The 22,074-nt window shown below is 37.9% G+C and overlaps 1 protein-coding gene across 8 annotated transcripts in view; it reads right to left on the bottom strand.

The window, feature by feature from the left end:
* RCHY1 (ring finger and CHY zinc finger domain containing 1) overlaps positions 1–22,074 on the bottom strand; it is a 126,055-nt gene that overhangs the window by 103,078 nt on the left and 903 nt on the right. For 5 of the 8 annotated variants that reach the window (XR_015165300.1, XR_015165301.1, XM_086405378.1 and 2 more), the window contains exons 2-8: positions 21,121–21,240; positions 20,544–20,659; positions 14,154–14,232; positions 12,167–12,211; positions 11,999–12,057; positions 11,881–11,907; positions 10,832–10,952 (exon numbers count right to left, since the gene is read on the bottom strand). Coding sequence is in view for 6 of the 8 variants with exons in the window: in XM_086405378.1 (XP_086261504.1) it covers positions 10,832–10,952; positions 11,881–11,907; positions 11,999–12,057; positions 12,167–12,211; positions 14,154–14,232; positions 20,544–20,659; positions 21,121–21,240 (567 nt within the window). In the remaining 2 variants the exon portion in view is untranslated. Of the gene's footprint in view, positions 1–7,775; positions 8,433–10,831; positions 10,953–11,880; positions 11,908–11,998; positions 12,058–12,166; positions 12,212–14,153; positions 14,233–20,543; positions 20,660–21,120; positions 21,241–22,074 lie in introns of those variants that run through there. The other 3 variants (XM_086405384.1, XM_086405381.1, XM_086405379.1) reach the window with 1 other exon arrangement.

Below are 22,074 nucleotides of genomic sequence, written 5' to 3'. Positions count from 1 at the left end.
TCTCCCTGCAGGCTTCTCCAGTGTCTTTGTACCAAGGCTGCCAATCATCATAGGCAGATGTGAAAGCATAAATCAGAGAGGGGAGGAAAATTATGCGGCTTAATTTGAGCAAAATAGTAAAGAATGAAAATCCAATCAGGGTGTCTAGCTGAATGGTAATAATAGGAAAGGGAAAAGGAAGCCAGGCAGAGAATCTCAAGAGGTAGCCAGTATCAAGGACATCATAATATAGTCAATCTTTGTTTAAACCCTTTACGGAAGGAAGGTTACTCTCCATAAATAACCCATGAAACACAGAGAGGTTAAACAAGCTGCACAGGGTCACATAGCAAACAAATGTCAGAGCCAGGATACAAATCCCAGCCATCTGTCTCCACAGTCTATGTCCTTAAACACTCTGCTCTACTGCCTAAGATATAACTGTGACTACTGTGGGGAAGGAGGGCAGGGAGAGTTATTTTTTAAATGTATCCAGAATTATTACTAGATGGTAGCTAAGACAGTAAAGAATCTGCCTGTAATGCAGGAGTCCTAGGTTCATTCCCTGGGCTGGGAAGATCCCCTGGGGAAGGGAATGGAAACCCACTCTAGTATTCTTGCCTGGAGAATCCCATGGACAGAGGATCCCGGCAGGCTACAGTCCATAAGGTCGCAAAGAGTCGGACACAACTGAGCGACTAACGCTTTCACTTTCATTATTGCTTTCACCTAGGAGAAGACTGATTACCAGGAAAATTACTTGTCCCAAGCTAAGCAGAGACATTAGGAAGCAATCCAAGTCTCCTAACCACAATAAAATCATTCTGAAGTTTAGAAGATTCTTTCCTTCTAAATTTAGGACTTTTTGCTCTTTTGACAAATCAGAATATATTACAATGACCCCAAAAGTAATGTCCCTCATCACAACCTCACTAAAATCCATCAGCTGCTTTTACAAAGAGAATGGATTTCCCCTATAACAAGTTCAAGGCCCATACAATCTGACTGCTTCATGCACCAACCAATAAACCAGCTGAGCAGAGTCACTGAGTATTCCAAATCTGAAGACTGGTTTACTTGGCAAGTGAAACCTGTATGGTGGGAAGAGGAGGAAAAACCCTCCCTCAGAAAGGACAGAGCAACTCAGTTCCAGTCACAGGAGATGTGGGGATATTACTACAGTTCACTGGGAGCACATGCTGGAGATCATCTCAATACTGCAAACAGGAAGGGTATGAGCTTGGATGTCTACTGAAGGCCCAGTACACACAGGAACTGTTCTTAGAGTTTTGGACTTTTTATTGTATTTAAACCTCACCACATAACCCCTATGAGGCTGTCATTACCATCCCTATTTCACAGAGAGTAGTATGTCTGGGAAGAACTGACCCAAGGTCACATATAAGTATCTGCTAGATTGACAGATGTGAACTTCTGTGTTTCTGCTTTCAAAGTTCAAGCCATTTCTCTTCCATCCAGTTGCTCATGCAACATACAACATACAATTCAAGACATCAGAAAACCCAAGAGTTGTTTCTGGCCACCTCCCCAAAATTTTAGACTCGCCTGAGTGGTCTGGATATACCTAGACTGCAATGCCCACTATGACACTGGCTAAGTACAGCTTAGAGAACACGCTTTCTGTTTATTCCTCCATGTTTCCCGTCCTTCTCCCGTATTCCTCACGTCTTCCTTCTCCCAACCCAGATCATCTCTCCTGGTCTATATGTCTAGGGTTGGTGTTTACAAAAGGGGACAACCCTATTCATTACTGCCTCCAATGATGTACATTATACATAGCCTCAGAAGAGATACTGATGCAGAAAATAACAAACTTCTCCTTTGCAGGCCTTCATGGAAAGCTTGGGCAAGTAAACTGAAGTTTGCTGGCCTTCAGTTTGATCAAGCAAAATAAGAGTGGGCTAGACTATACACTCTTCCAGCCATAAAGGCTATGATTTCACAATTTTTTCTGAAGGGTGTTTATCGTCACAATGAAATAGCCCCAAGAAGTACATAAACTCACAAAGGTCAAAAGAAGGAGACAGACTAATTCTAACAATACTGCTCTTTGCCTAGAATAGCAACATGATTTGACTGAAAAAAATAAAACATGCACAGACATACTGTAGTAAGCACTGCTTCACTCTCAAGATGAGAGTGAACGATAGGTCTTGCCTGGTATCCCAGCCCAGCATCCCTGGAGGTCAGGCCAATGGTGGCTTAGACAGTAAAGCTTCTGCCTGCAATGTTTGAAACCCAGGTTTGATCCCTGGGTCAGGAAAATCCCCTGGAGGAGGAAATGGCTACCCACTCCAGTATTCTAGCCTGGAGAATTCCATGGAGAGAAGTATAGTCCATCGGACACAGCTGAGCAACCAACACTTTCACTTCCACTTTTTCATAAGAGGAAGAGGTTATTTATCTCATTCTCTGTAAGTTCCTCCTTCACAGATCACAGCCTTGTTGTGAAAGGGTGTATGTAACTTAATGAAGCTACCAACCATGCCGTGCCAGGGCCACTGAAGACAGACAAGTCATAGTGAAGAGTTCTAATAAAACACGGTCCCCTGGAGAAAAAATGGCAACCCACTCCAGTATCTCGCAGTGATGAATAGACGCAGGGGTTAGGTCTGGTAGACAAAGTGCCTGAAGAATTACAGACAGAGGCTGGTAACATTGTACAGGTGGCAGTAACCAAAAAATATCCCAACAAGACAAATGCAAGAAGGCAAAGTGGCTTTCTGAGACTTTACAAATAGCTATGGAAAGAAGAGAAGCAAAAGGCAAAGGACAAAGGGAAAGATACACCCAACTGAATGCAGAGTTCCAGAGAATAGCTAGGAGAGATAAGGCCTTCTTCAATGAACAATGCAAAGAAACTGAGGAAAACAATAGAATGGGAAAGCCTAGAGAGCTCTAGAGATACTGGAGATACCAACAGAACATTTCATGCAAAGATAAGCACCATAAAGGACAAAAACAGAAAGGACTTGAAAGAAGCAGAAGAGATTAAAAAGAAGTGATAAGAATACACAGAACTATGCAAAAAATGTTTTAATGACCCAGCTAACCATGATGGTGTGATCATTCACCTAGAGGCAAAGATCAAGAAGTGTAGGTCAAATAGACTTTAGGAAGCATTACTACAACCAAAGCTAGTGGAAGTGACAGAATTCCAGCTAAGCTATTTAAAATCCTAAAAGCTGCTGCTGTTACAGTACTACATGCAATGTTAGCAAACTTGGAAAATTCAGCAGTGGCCACAGGACTGGAAAAGGTCAGTTTTCATCCCAAGCCAAATGGGTAAATGCCAAAGAATGTTCAAACTATCACACAATTGCACTCTTTTTACCAGCTAGCAAGGTTATGCTCAAAATCCTTCAAGCTAGGCTCAACAGTATGCGAACCAAGAACTTCCAGATGTGTAAGCTGTGTTTAGAAAAGGCAGAGGAACCAGAGATTAAATTGCCAACATTTGCTGGATCATGGAGAAAGCAAGGAGTTGAAGAAAAACATCTACTTCTGCTTCGTTGACTGTGCTAAAGCCTTTGACTGTATAGATCACAACAAACTGTGGAAAATTCTTATTAAAGAGATGGGAATACCAGACCACCTTACCTGTCTCCTGAGAAACCTGTATGCAGATCAAGAATAAACAGAACCAGACAAGGAACAACTGATTCAAAACTGGGAAAGGAGTAAGACAAAGCTATATGCTGTCAGCCTGCTTATTTCACTTGTAGGCAAAGTACATTTTACAAAATGCTGGGCTGGGTCAATCACAGGCTGGAATCAAGATTGCAGGGAGAAATATCAATAACCTCAGATATGTAGATGATCCCACTCTAATAGTAGAAAGAGGAACTAAAGAGCCTCTTGATGAGGGTGAAAGAGGAGAGTTAAAAAGCTGTCTTAAAACTCAACATTCGAAATAACTAAGATTTGGGCTTCCCTGGCGGCTCAGCTGGTAAAGAATCCACCTGCAATGCAGGAGACCTGGGTTCGATCCTTGGGTTGGAAAGATCCCCTGGAGAAGGGAAGGGCTACCCACTCCATTATTCTGGCCTGGAGAATTCCATGGACTGTATAGCTCATGGGGTTGCAGAGTCTGACACAACTGAGAGACTTTCACTTTCATATGGCATCAGGTCCCACCAATTTATGGCAAATAGAGGAGGAAAGAGCGGAAGCAGTGACATTTCATTTTCTCGGGCTCCAAAATCACTGCGGATGGTGACTGCAGACATGAAATTAAAAGACACCTGCTCCTTTGAAAGAAAGCTGTAACAAACCTAGGCAGTGTATATCACTTTGCAAACAAAGGTACAGAGAGTCAAAGCTATGGTCTTCCCAGTAGTCATGTACGGATGTGACAGTTGGACCATAATAGAAGGCTGGGTGCTGAAGAACTGATGCTTCCAAACTGTGGTGCTGGAGAAGCCTCTTGAGAGTCCCTTGGACTGCAAGATCAAACCAGTCAATCATAAAGTCAATCAGTCCTGAATATTCATTGGAAGGATTGATGCTGAAGCTCCTGTACTTTGGCCACCTGATGCAAAGAACTGACTCATTGGTAAAGACCCTGATGCTGGGAAAGATTGAAGGCAAAGGAGAAACAGGTGGCAGAGGATGAAATGGTTAGACAGCATCACTGACTAAATGGACATGAATTTGAGCGAACTCCAGGAGAAAGTGGAGGACAGAAGAGCCTGCGTGCTGCAATCCATTGGGTGACAAAGAGTTGGACACAACTTGAAGATTGAGTAATTTACAAGATAGGATGTGGGCTCTTTACTACTTGCATTTATTTTGGTTTACGACCAAAATTTTTCTAATTAAAAGAAAATTAAATATGTGTACAATATGAAAATAGGTTTAAGGAAAAAAAACTTGAGTTCAAAATTAAAATCTATGACACCATAAACAACAGTACTACTGCAAACGAACTAAAGTTAATGTCATACAGAAATCCATATACGCGTTAAGAAGACTAGAAACTCCAAGAGGTAAAAAGTAAACAACTTGATACACATTTCATCAGTGACAAAAGGGGCCAACAAGCTTCTATGCACCAAGAAATTCATAAACATATTGAGTTATTGGTATTTAAATTAATATAATACATACAAATTCTGCGGCAAGGTATTCTTATTTTCAGGACAAGTAATTCTACCATACCACCATACACAAGGTCAGACTAAGCATTTAACATTCATTCCCACAAGCTTTCTAAAGTCTCTATGAACAAGAAAAGAATGAAGTTATCCATTAGAAAACATTAACAGTAGTAATCTCTGAAAGATTTTTTTTACCTTCTTTTCCTCTTTCCTATAATTTCCTACAATATAGCTATTTTTGAATCAGGACAAGCCAAAACATATTTTTAAGATTTTTCATTTTAAGTATTACATACTGACACTAAGGGACTTCTGCTTGTCAATGAGAACTGTTGGAGGATTTTAAGCACTGATTTGACATGTCATGGACAAACCCTTGAAGAAACCCTTGGTACCCTGACTTCGAAGGCATTTGAAAATTGCTTCATGCATATGATTAGATGTCATAAACAAGCTTTTACATACCAATTTTGCATTATTTCAGACAAATCTGGATTCTGAACTGAAGATATAACTAATCAGATTTAGAGTTAGAGGAAGACAGCTAAAAATGAAAGGTCTATCAACTCAGGAGTTCCTCCATGACTTAGCTATCAAGAATAGTTCAGCAAGATGGAAGTTTGAATTAAAGCATGATATAGTGGGTTTGAGGTCATAGACTTGGACCTGATTCCCAGCTCTAACACTGAGTACCTTTCACTAACTCAAGCATTTCATCTCTGAACTTCAGCTTTCTCATCCATGGAATGAAGACAACACGTACCCTATAAAACTATCATTACAATTAATGCTAATGCGTAAGACTTGTAAACAGTAGATGTTCAAATCAGAGCTTTGTTACTATTACATACTCACTGCTACTCAAACAACCAATGAGTCTATGATTAAAAGCAATAGTATAGGGACATCCCTGGTAGTCCTGGGGTTAAGACTCCATCTTCCAATGCAGGGGGCACAGGTTTGACCCCTGGTCAGGGAACTAAGGTCTCATACGCTCCAAGGTGTGGCCAAAAAATTTTTTTAAATCCATATGATTTAAGTTTAGCAGATTAGATAACAGAAATAAAAAGTAACACAACTGGAAAACTAGTCTTTCCTTATCTGTACACTGACTTGTAATACCTAACAAGATAGCCCATTACTAGGTTATACAGGTCCAGTACTTTGGCCACCTCATGCAAAGAGTTGACTCATTGGAAAAGACTCTGATGCTGGGAGGGATTGGAGGCAGGAGGAGAAGGGGACAACAGAGGATGAGATGGCTGGATGGCATCACTGACTCGATGGACTGAGTCTGGGTGAACTCCGGGAGTTGGTGATGGACAGGGAGGCCTGGCGTGCTGCGATTCATGGGGTTGCAGAGTCGGACACAACTGAGCAACTGAACTGAACTGAAGCAGACACATTTCTCCACTGACAAGATATTCTTGCGATCTCAAGTCATCTTTCTCTTCGTGGTACAGAGGAGACCCTTACAAATGAAAACTTCCTTTATAAATGTAACTTTCCCTTAAAAACCTTAACTTCTATCGTGTTTTCAGAGCTTCCACACAGCTCTTTCGCAAAAATAATCAGATCAAAATAATCTTTATGCCTAAAAGGCATATTCTGTGATGGCGTATTCTGCTCTCCTTCACTGTATAATAAATCACCCAACACTCAGTGCCTTAAAAAGGAAAAATAAAAAAAGATATCCCATTCCTTCCCCGAATCCAGATCAGCACTCATGCTCTGCCCAGGCCGAGGAAATGGACCAAGGGACAGAACACAAGAAAAGCAGACAATATAGAATAAAGATCTGGGCCCAAAACCGGAAACCAATGCTGCTGCCTTAGCCAGGCAAAGAGATTTCAACAAAAGAAATAAATGTACGAGAAATGTTAGGATTTTTAAAAGACCACTTTCCTTATACACAGGCGATTCAACTAGATCAAAGTTGGAAACATAATTGGTGTTTAATAAAATATCTGTCAACCAATATATATCCATTTTACTTCCTATCTAAAGCTTTTTATAAACAAGACTAAGTAAATACTGGTACACTGGTGTAAAAAAGTTCATTGCAGTTGCTCAGTCGTGTCTGACTCTTTGCAACTTTTTTCCCACGAACAGTATGAAAAGGCAAAAAAACGTTCAGGATCAAATATTTTTGTGTACCATGTTTCTAAATTAAGAGGTATATTCAATTCCATCACAAGTCCCTGAAAAAGTTACATTCTATGCCACTTTGACTCATCCATACCTACTTACAAGCACTGAGAAGAAAGAACCCATCCCATTCACAACAAAGATAACCACTGCATACATAAGAAAAACAAGGAAAAAGCTAGTCAAGTATAAGGAACATTAGAATCTGAGGGCAGGAGCTTTCATCTCTATTGTTCACTGTTGTCTCTATATTGTCTAGAAGCATACTCAGCACATAATAGCTGCTCACTAAATACCTGCTGACTGAATGAATAATTATTCTTTGAAAAAATAATTTGGGGCAACTAAAACAATTTTTTTCAATGTTGATTGTCTTAAGGCTTAGAAGAGTTATATTATTTTACATTCTTCCCAATTACTCTTATGGAAGAATACCTCAAAACAAAGAAAAGTGGATTTCTTTTACATCATTAGACTATAATGCTCTGAACCAAAAATAAACAGCATTGGAAAAAACTTTCTATAAAATACTGTTTCAATATATTTTTATTAGCAGTTATTACATCAAAATTCACAATTACAGGATCCGAAGGACTGTCTTAAAAATTCTCAAGTATATGTAATTAGATTTTAACAGTAAGATAGAACATATCCTCATTACAGCACAGCCCTTAAAGAGTCAAGGATAATACTGAGAATTAAGTACAGTTCTATCAAGAACTCGAAATTAATTCTGTACGCATAGTGTCACTTAAAACAAAGTTCAAGGAAGTATAAGAAGTCTATGGATGTGAATTTCAGTGGCAAACATCATTGACTTCCAAACAACTGACACCAAAGAAATTTCCAATCAAAACATAAGCATGGTGCCTTTCATTCAATGTAGAGCTATGCTAATTCTATAAAGAGACCCTGAATCCTTAAGTCTTATGTTTTTATGCTGTGACACTAATACAAAACACGTCACTCTTAATGTATAGATTGTGACGCATCATGACAAAAAGATAGCCTTTTTCTATCAGAAAATCCTGATTTTTCCAGTGCAATATAGGCTGTTCATTGCTGATCTATTGAAATTCTATATTTTCCAGCCTGAGCGGTATTGTAGGATTCACAAATATTACACTTCATGCCTAATATATGGAACTGAACTGTAGATCTTCCATTGCAATCATTGCAGAGAATCTGAAAAGAGATGAATTCAAATTAAGTAAATTAAACCTTATTGATAGAAAGTGGTACTGTCTGTTCAAAATCATTCCTCAAAAATCATACTGAAGAGGTATCTTCCTGGCAGTCCAGTGGTTACGATTTCGCCTTCCGATGCAGGGGGTGCAGGTTAGATCTCTGGTCAAGGAACTAAGATCCCACATGCCTCACAGCCAAATAAAACCAAAACGTAAAACAGAAGCAATGCTGTAACCAACTCAATAAAGACCTTAAAACTGGTCCACATCAAAAACGCATTTTAAAAAACCATACTGAAGATGTGAAAACATATACATCTAAGTCTAAATATTTCCATAAATAGAATACCTTTTATTTGTTCACTGAAAGTTCTAAGAGGCTATTAAGGTAGCTCTAAATTTAGAAAATGAAAATGTGGATTTGCACTAAGAAGTCTTATTTTAAAAGTTCTCAAACAGCATAAATAGTACTAATACAAAAGTTAACACAGGACTACTCAAATCAACACTTATAATTCAAAACAACACACAATTTCATTATTTTTCACTGACACTTAGAAAATTATCTTAGTCAACAATTTTTTACATATTTATACTATTTTTGCTTGTTAATATATTAAGTTCCTGGTCTTAGATGCCTCAAGAATGAATTAAAAGTTCAAAAGAGTACTTTCTAAAGTTGAACAAAAGAAAAGCTTTTGGTTCAACCCTAAAATGACAGTAAGATGCCACTTAGGAATTAGTCTCTTCTCATACTGAGATCTTGAAAAATAAAAAAGGGTGTTAACATGAAAATCAATCAATACATTACTATGTGAGGAAAGTATTAACTTTAGAAAAGCCACACCATAATAAGTAGAAAACATCCAAATTTTCTCTAAATTACAATTTTGAAAGTAACTTTTTTTTTTTCCTTTAAAGATTTTTCTTTGGACCATTTTTAAAGCCTTTATTGAATCTGTTACAATGTTGTTTATGTTTCGGTTTTCTGGCCCCGAGGCATATGGGATCTTAGTTCCTCAACCAGGGACTGAACCTGCACCCCTTGCTGCTGCTGCTGCTGCTGCTAAGTCGCTTCAGTCGTGTCCAGTTCTGTGAGACCCCACAGACGGCAGCCCACCAGGCTCCTCCATGCATGGGATTTTCCAGGTGAGAGTACTGGAGTGGGTTGCCATTTCCTTCTCCAATGCATGAAAGGAAAAGTGAAAGTGAAGTCGCTTAGTCGTGTCTGACTCTTCGTGACCCCCTGCACTGGAAGGCACCGTGACCCCCTGCACTGGAAGGCAAAGTCTTAACCACTGGATCGCCAGGAAGTCCTGAAAATTAATTAAGAATATGATCTAAATGGAGAAGGTACTCACTGCCGAGATTTAGAGGGTTAAAGAATGACTGCTAGTGGTTACAGTTTCCTTTTGGCGTGGAGAAAATATTTTAAAATTGATGGTGGTTGTATCTCCAAGAATACACTAAAAAGCACTGAACTGTCAGTCCATTTTCAATGGACGAGTTGTACAGTATGTGAATTATATCCCAATAAGGTTGTTACTTTAAACAATGATCTAAACAGAATATAGCATGCTATAGCCTCTAGTAAAACATAACGCAACTATCAGTATTACAAAAATGATCTTTCATCGACCTAACAATTATCCACACAAATTATGAAATGCTACAGTGTAAATTACACAGAAAGTGATTTTTATTTGGCTTTGTTAAGGGGTTTTTATCTTTTTATGTAGAAATATCTGAACTGAAGATTTTTGAAAATTTTTATGTCCAAAAATCATTAAAGCACCAGAAAGCTATCTACTTTTCAATTCTGTTCTGTAAATGAATATGCTAGACAGCATATATTGAGACTAGACAGCAGCACGTCTCAATTAATGGAGAAAAGATGATCATTCTCCACAAGACTAAAGGACAGAAATACTTCTTACATTTTAGACTGCAGGCTAAGACCAAATTAAAAAGTCTTGAATAAAAAGCAAACATTAAAAAACAAAAAAGCAATCTTCAAAAAAAAAGTAAACATGTTTGCCTTAAATAAAATTTAAAATAATTAAAACATAATCAAAATAAAATAGCAGACCAATAATGCACCTCTACTCAGTTATTATCAATTCACTCCGTTAAGTAATAAGTAAATAATTTAGAACGAAGTTTTTGCCTGCCATCTAGTGTTGGCAAGTATTACACGAAGATATTCTTAGATTTTCTTTTTTCCTCTGAGTTCAGAATAACTAAAATTTAAAGATTATTTGGTCCCTCCCATTAATCATCACAGTGACATCTATGCTGAAATAGTACTTTTTAGACAGATTTGAGCAAAAGGGCAAAAATAAACATGAACATCAACAAGGAACCTGAAAAGTCTTTTTAGGCATTGATTCTACTCACATCCACAGTCATGTTCTGATATTCTGAGGGCATAGGAGTCTGTGCTACCTCATCATCCCGTTGTCTCCAGGACCTACTCATATCTAAAGCAGAGCGCATACACAATGGACATCTGTAGCCTCTAGGAGAGATATAAAAGAGTTATTTTCCAAGTATTAAATGGAGAGTGTATCAACTCAGGCTAACTGGTACATAAACCATCTAAAACAAGCATTATTCTATACTTCAAGACCATCTCACAAACCTTTTCAATTAAATCTTGTATCATAGGGTATTTTTTAAACCTACTTCTTTTTCCTCAGTTCTATAAAATGGAGAGGAATTTCTTAGTATTCTTTGTAGAATATATGCAATACATTTTAAAAACCAATTAAACTGCTTTTTAGCTAAACAGCCTCGATTTCTTAATATATTCAAGCAAAGAAGAGATTGTATTCCTTAAAAATTATTCAGGTCATGTTATTTTCTTTCTAAAAATTCTGAAAATGTTCCCTTTTATCTGGCTCTTAAAATTTCTGCTCATCAGTTTGCAGGACCAAAATACATTTACACAATTTCCCCTTTTCTAACTATCTGCATCTCACTTTAGCATCCTTTCCCCACAACAAAATTAGCATTAGATAAATCTTAGTATGAGTTTTGGATTTTTTTGCACCTCATCATAGTGGGCTAATACAACAGCTAATAATTTTGAGCAACATGTCTCAGCATGTTTGTTTTTACAATGCTATGACTGTCTCAGGCAGAGACCAAGCTCCCCAATTAGTAGCCAGACAATGAAAGGTATGTGTCTCAAACTGCAAATGAGGTATGGCATAACAGAAACATGAGGACAAAGGCAAAGTCCAGTGTTTCTCTCCCAACATGCTTTGCCCAATTTAACAGTACTCATCTACCCTACCCATCTCAAAGGAAATATCCACCATATCCAAATATGGTACAAGTAACTGGGAGGTTTGCCCATTTCCTTCCCCACTCACCTGCAAAAAAAAAAAACAAAAACAGACATCTTACAGTAACAATTTTTTATAATCCCATCAAACACTCACTCTTTCAACATATCTTCATAACATGTTCTGAAAGAAAATAAAACATTATTTTAATAAAGCAAAAAGTATCTCCACCATTTCCAAACATTTTTGAGGGAAAAAAACAAAGTTACTTTACCTATGTAGAAGATGTCCACATGGCAAGACTTGAGCAGCAATACGAGATGTGTGAATGTCCTGTGAAAGCAAATAAAGTTGGTGGTTAATTACATGAATACAATATAAATCCTGAGTATTTTAAATTCAAAAGGGGATATTTCCAAAGCAAAAAATATTTTAAGCTCACCTCCAAACATATTGGACAATTCTGCCGGGAAACATTTTCAATACACTGTTTAAAAGCAAAATTAAAATTACCAAAAGCTTAACTAGATGTTAATTATATAAACACAGCATTAATAATAAAAACTAACAAAGGAAACAATACCAACAATACTAACAATACCAATTAAATGTAATAATGAACATTAATATGTCTCTTATATGTCAGACAGGAACTGAACAGTTAACTCTCACAACTATTTCAGGCTTTGCACATTACCTGAAACAATGAAATTGTCTAATACATTTTAATTATTCAAATTATCTTCATTTTACAGATAAAGAAATAGTAATAGTTCATATTAAAGAGATTTTACTACATGCCATATGTCAAGTTCATTACCTGTATTATCTCAATTAATTCCCACAACACTGAAACACATACAATTATTTATCCCATTTTACAGATGAGGTATTTGAGGCCTGTGCATGCATTCAAGTGTGCTTGGTCATGTCCAAGGCTTTGTGACCCCATGGACTTATGGCCCACCAGGCTCCTCTGTCTATAAAATTTTCCAGGCAAGAATACTGGAGTAGGTTGCCATTTCCTTCTCCAAGGGATCTTCCTGACCCAGGGATTGAACCCACATCTCCAGCACTGGCAGGCGGGTTCTTTACCACTGCAAAACCTGGGAAGTCCCTTTGAGATCTAGAGAAGCTAAATAACTCCCCAAATTACATGCTATCAAGAAATAGAAATATATGTGTGCTCCAACAGGCTGCCCATTGAGCCTGAGTTCTTAACTTGACAAGACAAAGTCTGATTAGGTGTGAAGAGGTAAGAGAAAGCATCAAGCCACAAATGATACCCAGGTTTTTTAGCAAACACCTGAGTAGATGATACCACCACTTACTAACATAGACAATAAAAAATAACCGAGAAACAAAACAAAAATACCACAAGAGAAACTGAGTATATGGTTTTCTAAAGACAACATAGCATATCTAAAGGCAACACAGCATAGTTAGTCAGCCTAAACTCAAGTCTGTAAAACCAAATCCAATCTTATATCATCTCCAAAATCTATTAATAAAGTACTTAAAGCCAGGACTAAAATCCTTAGGAGTCATCTTCATTCAGCCCCCATTCTCTCCTTTATACTTGTCACTATAGTCTCTGTTTTCATTATTCACCTCAGTTTCTCTTACTACCTCAGTATTTTAGGCTAGCTATTATCTAGTAGGGCTTCCCTCGTGGCTCAGTTGGTAAAGAATGTGCCTGCAATGCAGGAGACCAAGGTTCAATTCCTGGGTCAGAAGATCCCCTGGAGAAGGAAATGGCAACCCACTCCAGTATTCTTGCCTGGGAAATCCCACAGACAGAGCTGGGCAGGCTAACAGTCCATAGGAATGCAAAGAGTAGGACACAACTGTGTGACTAACTTCCACTTTTTCATTATCTAGTATCTTTTAAAAACACCCTCATCAGATTCTCCATTCTCTCAATTCTTGGATAGAATCGGTACTATAAGCGATAGCTTATTAGATTTTCTCCTAAATAATGAAAAATAATTTTTAAAAGGCCTAGGACCATGATATAAAATTTCTACATCCAAGTTAAAAATATTTTTATTGAAAAGGAATACTCAATTATCTAGGAATGCTATATTAACAAAAGGTTACACTGCTCGCTATTTCTCCTGTACCATACATTTTAAAAGCTATTCTCAAAACCAGTTCCAATGATAAGAATCCACAGGCTAATTTAGAGGCTGTCTACGTTACAGTAACTGATGTTAAGTATTCTTACACCCTATAGAGAAGAAAAGGGAACTGTAGATCAGATATTCTAAGGTGTATACTTTAAAACATTTACTTAATACTGCTTAAAAATAAAAAGCAACATGACTATACTCAGTAACATCTGAAAGTTACCATGCTTTTAAACAAATTAGGATTTTAGCTGTTTTCAAAAATAATACTTTTTAAATCATACAAACTGAAGTACATACCTTGTGCTTCCCTTGGAGATTCATTGCAAGGCATAAGTTACATTTCAAACAGTGGAAAAAATCTTCCTTTGGACCAATCCTAAAAAATAATGTGAAAACAAAAGATTATATATGTTTTTATTACATATTTACTCATTATATATAAGTTCAGATTCACTATAAACAAAGTCCAAACCACACTGAAGAATATGAGGTGAATCCCTACTTCCCCAACATCATTCCCCAAATGCAAGCCCTACAAACAGAACGGTATCTTTCTTTCTGAGTATTTTTTTCTTCTATAAAACTGCATACACACACACACACAGACACACACGCTTTCAGTTTTATTTTTTACACAAATGGATTCTTTCTATCTATCCTGCTCTGCAACTTCTTCTTCACTTAACAGTATTCCCTGAAGACTATTCTATGTAAGAACATACAGAACCACTTTATTCTTCTTCAAAGTTACATAATATTAGATAATATGGATATATCTTAATTTTTTAATATTCTTTTACTGATAAAACTTACTATCTTTAGCTAATGAGATGACACAATAAATAACTCTTACAGACATCAGTCAACTACATATTGAGGATTTTTCACAAAATTCCTAGAAGTGGAACTGTAGGGTCACAGGGCAGTGCATCATCAGTTCTGATACTGCCAAACTGACCTCCAAAGACAGTACTAATTTATACTACCCCAGTGTGTAACAGCACCATGTTCCCACACCCTAGCCAATACTGGTTACCTATATGAAAAATAAAAACATCACTTTTAATTTGAATTTCTCAAATGATACACAGAGTATATTTTACTCTTTATGAGCTACCTGGACTTCTCTTGTGGCTTGTCTGTTCACGTGCTCAGTTCATTTTTCTTAATAGGGCATTTGTCTTTTATAATTTTAAAGAAGCTCTTTAACTCAAATATATACTTGATTTACAATATTATATCAGTTTCAAGTATGTAGCATAGTGATTAGTATTTTTATACATTATACTCCATTTAAAATTACTACAAAATGGCTGTTTCCCTGTGCTGCACCACCCGGAAGCACAACTTCACTATAGTCAGTCCTGTCCGATTCTGTGACTCCGTGGACTACAGCCCACCAGGCTCCTCTGCCCAAGGGATTTTCCAGGCAAAAATACTGGAGAGGGTTGCCATTTCCTACTCCGAGGATCGTCCCCACCCAGGGATCGAACCCACGTCTCTCGTCTCTCACATCTCCTGCACTGGCAAGCGGACTATTTACCACTTAGCACCACCTGGGGAGAAGGCAATGGCACCCCACTCCAGTACTCTTGCCTGGAAAATCCATGGAGAGGAGCCTGGTGGGCTGCAGTCCATGGGGTCGCTAAGAGTCGGACACGACTGAGCAACCCACTTTCACTTTTTACTTTCATGCACTGGAGAAGGAAATGGCAACCCACTCCAGTGTTCTTGCCTGGAGAATCCCAGGGACGGGGGAGCCTGGTGGGCTGCCGTCTATGGGGTTGCACAGAGTCAGACACGACTGAAGCAACTTAGCAGCAGCAGCAGCAGCAGCAGCACCACCACCACCACCACCACCTGGGAAGCACAATATATTCTTGCAGCTTCCCTTACCTCTATATCTTGCCCTCTCTGCTTCTCTCTCCACTAGTATCCACTAGTTTGTTTTCTATAACTAAGTCTGTTTCTGTTTTGTTATATATATTTACTATTTTTTTTAAAAGATCCCACGTGTAAGTGATAATATACAGCATTTGGCTCTGTGACTTCCTTCACTAATACTCTTTAGGTCCACCCACAATACTGCAAATGGCAGAATTTCATTCTTCACTATGCTGAGCAATATTCCAGAGTGTGTGTGAGAGAGAAGACAGTATGTGTGTGTACACATTTCCTTTATCTGTTGGTGAACACTTGCGTCGCTTCCATATATTGGCTACTGTAAATGATGCTATTATAAACTCTTGAGCAAATGTACCTTTTTGAATTAGTGTTTTCACTTTTTTTGGATATGTACGCAAGAGTGGGGGCGTCCCATGTGGCGCAGGAGTTAAGAATCTGCCTGCCAATGCAGGAGACACAAGAGACTAGGGTTCAATCCCTGGGTCAGGAAGATCCCCTGGAAAAGGAAATGGCAACCCATCCTGCCTGGAAAATCCCATGGACAGAGAAGCCTGGCAGGCTAGAATCCATGGGGCTGCAAAGAGTCGAACAAGACTGAGCACGCAAGTGTACACACACAAATAGCACCCCGAGAATGGAACTACACATGGCATCATATGGTACTTCTACTTTTAGTGTTCTGAGGAACCTAATTAAAGGAGTTCTTTACATATCCTGGCTTCCCTGGTGGCTCAGATGGTAAAGAATCCATGCAGGAGACCTGGGTTTGATCCCTGGGTCAGGAAAATCCCCTAGAGGAGGGCATGGCAACCCACTCCAGTATTCTTGCCTGGAGAATCCCATGGACACAGGAGCCTGGTGGGCTACAGTCCATGGGGTCACAGAGAGTCAGACACAACTGAGAGCAACACTTTTATACATCCTGGATATTAATCTTTTTCAGTTGTATACATTAAAATTACTTTTTTGGTATGTCAACTATATTTTTTATATCTTTTATCATACATTCAATTCCTAGGTAATAAAAAGACATGATATTTCAATTTATGGCTTATGCGTCTCTTTTTTATTATTAATCTTTTTATTTTTTTGAAGGATAATTGCTTTATAGAATTTTGCTGCTTTCTGTCAAACCTCAACATGAATCAGCCATAGGTATACATATGTCCCTTCCCTTTTGAACCTCCATCCCATTTCCTTCCCCATCCCACCACTCTAGGTTGATACAGAGCCCCTATTTGAGTTTCCTTTGCCATATAGCAAATTCCCATTGGCTATCTATTTTACATATGGTAATTAAGTTTTCATGTTATTCTTTCCATACATCTCACCCTCTCCTCCCCTTTCCCCACGTCCATAAGTCTACTCTCTCTGTCTGTTTCTCCACTGTTGCCCTGTAAATAAATTGTTCATTACCATTTTTCTAGATTCTATATATATGCATTAGAATATGGTATTTATCTTTCTCTTTCTGACTCACTTCACTCTGTGTAATAGGTTCTAGGTTCATCCACCTCATTAGGATTCAAATGCGTTCCTTTTATGGCTGAGTAATATTCCATTGTGCATATGTACCACAACTTCCTTATCCATGCATCTGTCGATGAACATCTAGGTTGCTCCCATGTTCTAGCTATTGTAAATAGTGCTGCAATGAACAACGGGATACATATATCTTTTTCAATTTTGGTTTCTTCAGGGTATGCCTCTTATTTTGAAAAAACTTTTGAAACCCATTGGTCATATACATACTCTCCTATATACTTCTAATACTATGGCTTATGATTTGATTTGATATGATATGATTATATTTTTATTTCATCCATTTGAAATCTACTATGTGAGACTATGTAAAGGTGAGACTGCTAGTTGTCCCCAACTTTCTCTTATCCTCTTCCTGCACAATATTAGCTGGGCACAGGGCTGTACTGAATAAAAACTACTTCCCAACTTCTCTGGAAGTGTGAACAGAAGAGACAAATGAAAATTCTGTTTTGTGCCCCTCGGAGAAAAGGGCGTACCTTCCCTTCACCTATTTCCCCCTTTCCACTGACAAGAATATGAGTTCTTTTAAATTGTGTAGACAAGGAAGTATCTTATAGATAGCAGGGCAAAAATAAGAGAAACCTGGGCTTCTGTTTAAATACATGGTTCAGACTTTTCCCTGAGAAACATAAATGTCTATTTTGAGCCAGCTGTTATTTAGCATTTCTGTTACAACATGCTAAAACCATATTCTAATGAATACATAGAATTTTAGTAATCAGTTTTTTGTTTCCCGAATGGATTATCAGTTATCTTAGTACCTGTTCTCCTGATCTGAAATGCCATTTTTGCTATAAATTCGTACGTTAAATATGTGAATGTGTGCGTGCGCACACGCACGCACACACACACAATTTTTCCCTTTATTTATTTGTCTATTCCTATACAAAGAATACGGAGAAGGCAATGACACCCCACTCCAGTACTCTTGTCTGGAAAATCCCATGGACGGAGGAGCCTGGTAGGCTGCAGTCCATGGGGTCGCTAAGAGTCAGATACGACTGAACGACTTCACTTTCACTTTTCACTTTCATGCATTGGAGAAGGAAATGGCAACCCACTCCAGTGTTCTTGCCTAGAGAATCCCATTGGACGGGGGAGCCTGGTGGGCTGCCATCTCTGGGGTCGCACAGAGTCAGATATGACTGAAGCGACTTAGCAGCAGCATACAAAGAATATACCATTTAAATTACTCTCACTTTGTCATGTTTTGGTTATGTGGAAAGGCAATCCCCTTGTTGTTCTTCCTTTTCAAAATCTGCTCATCTCTGTATATTTTCTTTTTCAGATGAAATTTACAATCAGTCTGTCCAATTCCACAGGTAAAACCCTGCAGGAGACTTCCACTACTGCCCAAGACAGAATAATAGACAAGAGACTGGATCTACCCTCTTACCTAAAACTACTACCACACAACCCAAACAAAATATATGAAACAAGTTTCACTGAACATCAAGCAATGAAAGACAGTGACCTGCAAGATACAGGAAACAAATTGAGTGAGCCCTAAAACTGCCCTAGTTTATTGCCTAGAGCACTTTCAGGCAGTAGGACAAGTTGGAGGAACAAAAGCAGAGCCAGAAAGATTAGCTGATCGAAAAGATGAGCTGAGAGTCCAAGGAACTCAAGATTGGTGCAGCTCACAGGATAGAGTATCAGAGAGGACAGAGCTGCACAGGGGAGCCCCTCAAGTATTTAGCAGGATACACATCAGCTCATGCATGTGAAGAAACCCCCCAAGGCCAGAGAGAGATCCATTCAAGAGAACTAGAAGGAACAGTGTTCAGCAGTCAGATACGGATAGTGTTTGCTCCCTTTGGCCAGACGGGAAAACCTTAGAATTCATGGGGTAATGGGCTGAGTACTCAGGAAGGTATTGCCTCAGTGGTGAGGAATAATTACTCCTGGAATAAGCACACCTCCAGATTCATCTAACAAGTTATAAAAGCAAGTCCCAGAAGTACCAAACTGTTCAAAGTAACTTAACTATATCCCAAAATAAAGCTCAAGAAGATTTGCAGGAATATGAAAAGTTCCCAATAAGGTAAAAATCACAATGTCTGGTATCCAACAATGACCAGTCACCCAAAGGCAGGAAAACCAACTAAAAAAATAATTGAACAATCAAAATCAATCCAAACTGACACAGAGGTTAGAATTAGCAGAGAAGAACATGAAACCAATTATTATTACTACATTTCACATGTTCAAAGAGTTAATACAGATGTAAAAAATTAAAAAAAGACCCAAGTCAAATTTCTAGACATAAAAACTAGAAAAGGGGGTTTGCTTATGATTGTCACATCTTTTGGTATATTTGTTATCCTTCCTTAAAAACACCTTTAGGGACCTCCCTGGTGATGCAGTGGTTAAGACTCCAGGCTTCCAACACACGGGGCACGGGTTCAATCCCTGGTCAAGGAGCTAAGATCTCATATGGCACAGCCAAAAAACAAAACACTACATAGAAATGGAAAGGGATTTAAAATTCTCCAATAGAAACAAGGAAAAGGACTGACATAGGACACTTGGAGCTCCAACACTGGTAACATTCTTATTCTTAAAAACAGTGGTTTGATGTATTAGTATACTTTAAAACATACATTTGTTACATATATGCTTCTGGACGGAACACTTTAGGATTTTTAGAAAGAAAAAAATTCCTATATACCAACATGTCAACAATAGCTTGTCAGTGCAGGCTGGACTGAAGACTATTTTATTTTCATTCTTTCTACTTTCCTGTATCATCCAATTCTTAAGCCTATACTGATTTTATCAAAACTTTTGATAATTTTTTAAACTAATTTTCAAAAAGGAAAAATCTACCCTAATTTTCTACCTTAGCTTCCTACAAGCCACTTCATATAAAAGCATAATTTCTACCCTAAATTTAAAATTTAAATAGCCACACAATTGTTGATGGGCTAGTTAAATGATGAAGGCATGAAGAAACTTTTAGGGCAATGGAAATTTTTTTTTTAACCTTGATTTGTGATGATAGTAACATAGTAGATATATTTGTCAAAAGTTACTGAACTGAACATTTAAAATTGACGCATCCCATAAGATGTAAATTCTGAATGCCCTCCGTCCATGGAATTCTTCAGGCAAGAATACTGGTGTGGGTAGTAGCCATTCCCTGACATAATTATATTCCAATAAGGTGATTTTAAAAACTATTATTGTTAAGATATATTAGAAATAATTTTAAAAGAACATTTTTACATACAGTACCTACAAATTCCACAGTTTTCACAATGATACTGTTTCTTGTCTTTGTCAAACAGATGGCATACACTGCAATAATATTCTCCAAACAATGTGCTACACTCCTCACAAGTCTGTTGTGCCTAAAAAACAAAAAGGAACTAAAAATATACAATTTACCAAAACATTTTGAATTACTAATTTAAATGTCCAGATTTTTTCTTCATGTACATGTGGTTTTTTTGACACAAATACATTTTATTAATAAAGAACGTTGAGATAAGCACACCAACTTAAATACAAAAATGTTTTTAAACTCGACAGTCATTACACTAAAACAAATCTGACAATCTTATTCACAGTTATTATAGTTTACAGAACATTTAATTAATATTTCCTCTATTTATTCCTCCTCTCCATCCCATTGCATGGCTCACACCTCTCTGTCTGTTAAACTGGCGACCACGGATCTTTACATGTTTTCCTACATTTAAACCCAAGACACTGCATACTTTAAAAGCTATTGCAATACTCTTGATTAAATTTTCAAAACCACCTTAGTACAAGTTTAAAAAAAAAATAGAAATATGTAATAAAATCTTACATGCTGAATTTTTTCACAGTTTATGCACTGCACTTCCTTTACTTTAAAGCGGTCTAGCTGATGATCTTCATTGTTATCATGACACAATCGGCAAGTATAAAGCTTGTCACAGCAAGGTGCCTAATCCCCAGGTGAGGGGGAAAAAAAAAAGGTATAAGAAGCAAGACAAGGCAAGTTTGAAAAAATGCAAAAAGAAATTTCTTTCCTTCTCCTCCTCCTGGAACAAGGTCAAAGATTACAACCAATGGATCATTTGGTAAACTGATAACTACACATAACATTTCACTGTTTTCCCATCAACATCTGGGTCTCTATCAAGTTGAACACAACCCTGCAGTTCAAAACAAGAATTATGAAAGATGGCTGTCCCTAAACTGAAAAGTTAATCCCACAATACCCTAAACTCATTCTCAGCATTAAGTAGCAGGCAGGCAATTTCTACTTAAGACATTTCAGACAAATTCCTTTACCAACTTTAACACTGAAGCATTAAATACTATAATAATTATATTTTAGTCCACTTAAGTTTACCACACATCAATTCTGTGTCTTAAAGTTTGGAGAACACAATAAACGTAAAAGACAGTCCTTGTTTTCAAGATTGGCAAAGACTGCCAGTTGTCCAAGGCAAGAAAGCCGACTCTCTCCTTCTTCCTGGACACATGATTGCCCAGCTACGCTACTGTTTCCTTGCTGTTACTTCTGGTCAAATGACTTTAAGTTCTTAGCAACAGAATACGCACAGAATAAAATCAGTGCCTCTCCCGGGCCTGTTTATTAAGAAGCTAGACATGCCTCTTCCCCCATGCTCCCTTCTCCCTTTCCACCAGATGAAACCTGGGCAGCAACCCAGTTGACGACTATATGCCCTAAAACATGGTTAACAACACAACAGAGAAAATTTGTCCAAGGAGTGGTCATGTGAAACAGCCTCATTACCAAACTAGATCATTC

Source organism: Bos grunniens, chromosome 6 (genome assembly GCF_055505025.1).
Source record: "Bos grunniens cultivar Pamir isolate PY7600 chromosome 6, Bosgru_T2T1.0, whole genome shotgun sequence".
Classification (NCBI taxonomy): domain Eukaryota; kingdom Metazoa; phylum Chordata; class Mammalia; order Artiodactyla; family Bovidae; genus Bos; species Bos grunniens.
The sequence above is the reverse complement of the archived record's forward strand: the minus strand, read 5'-3'. Positions and strand labels throughout refer to the sequence as shown.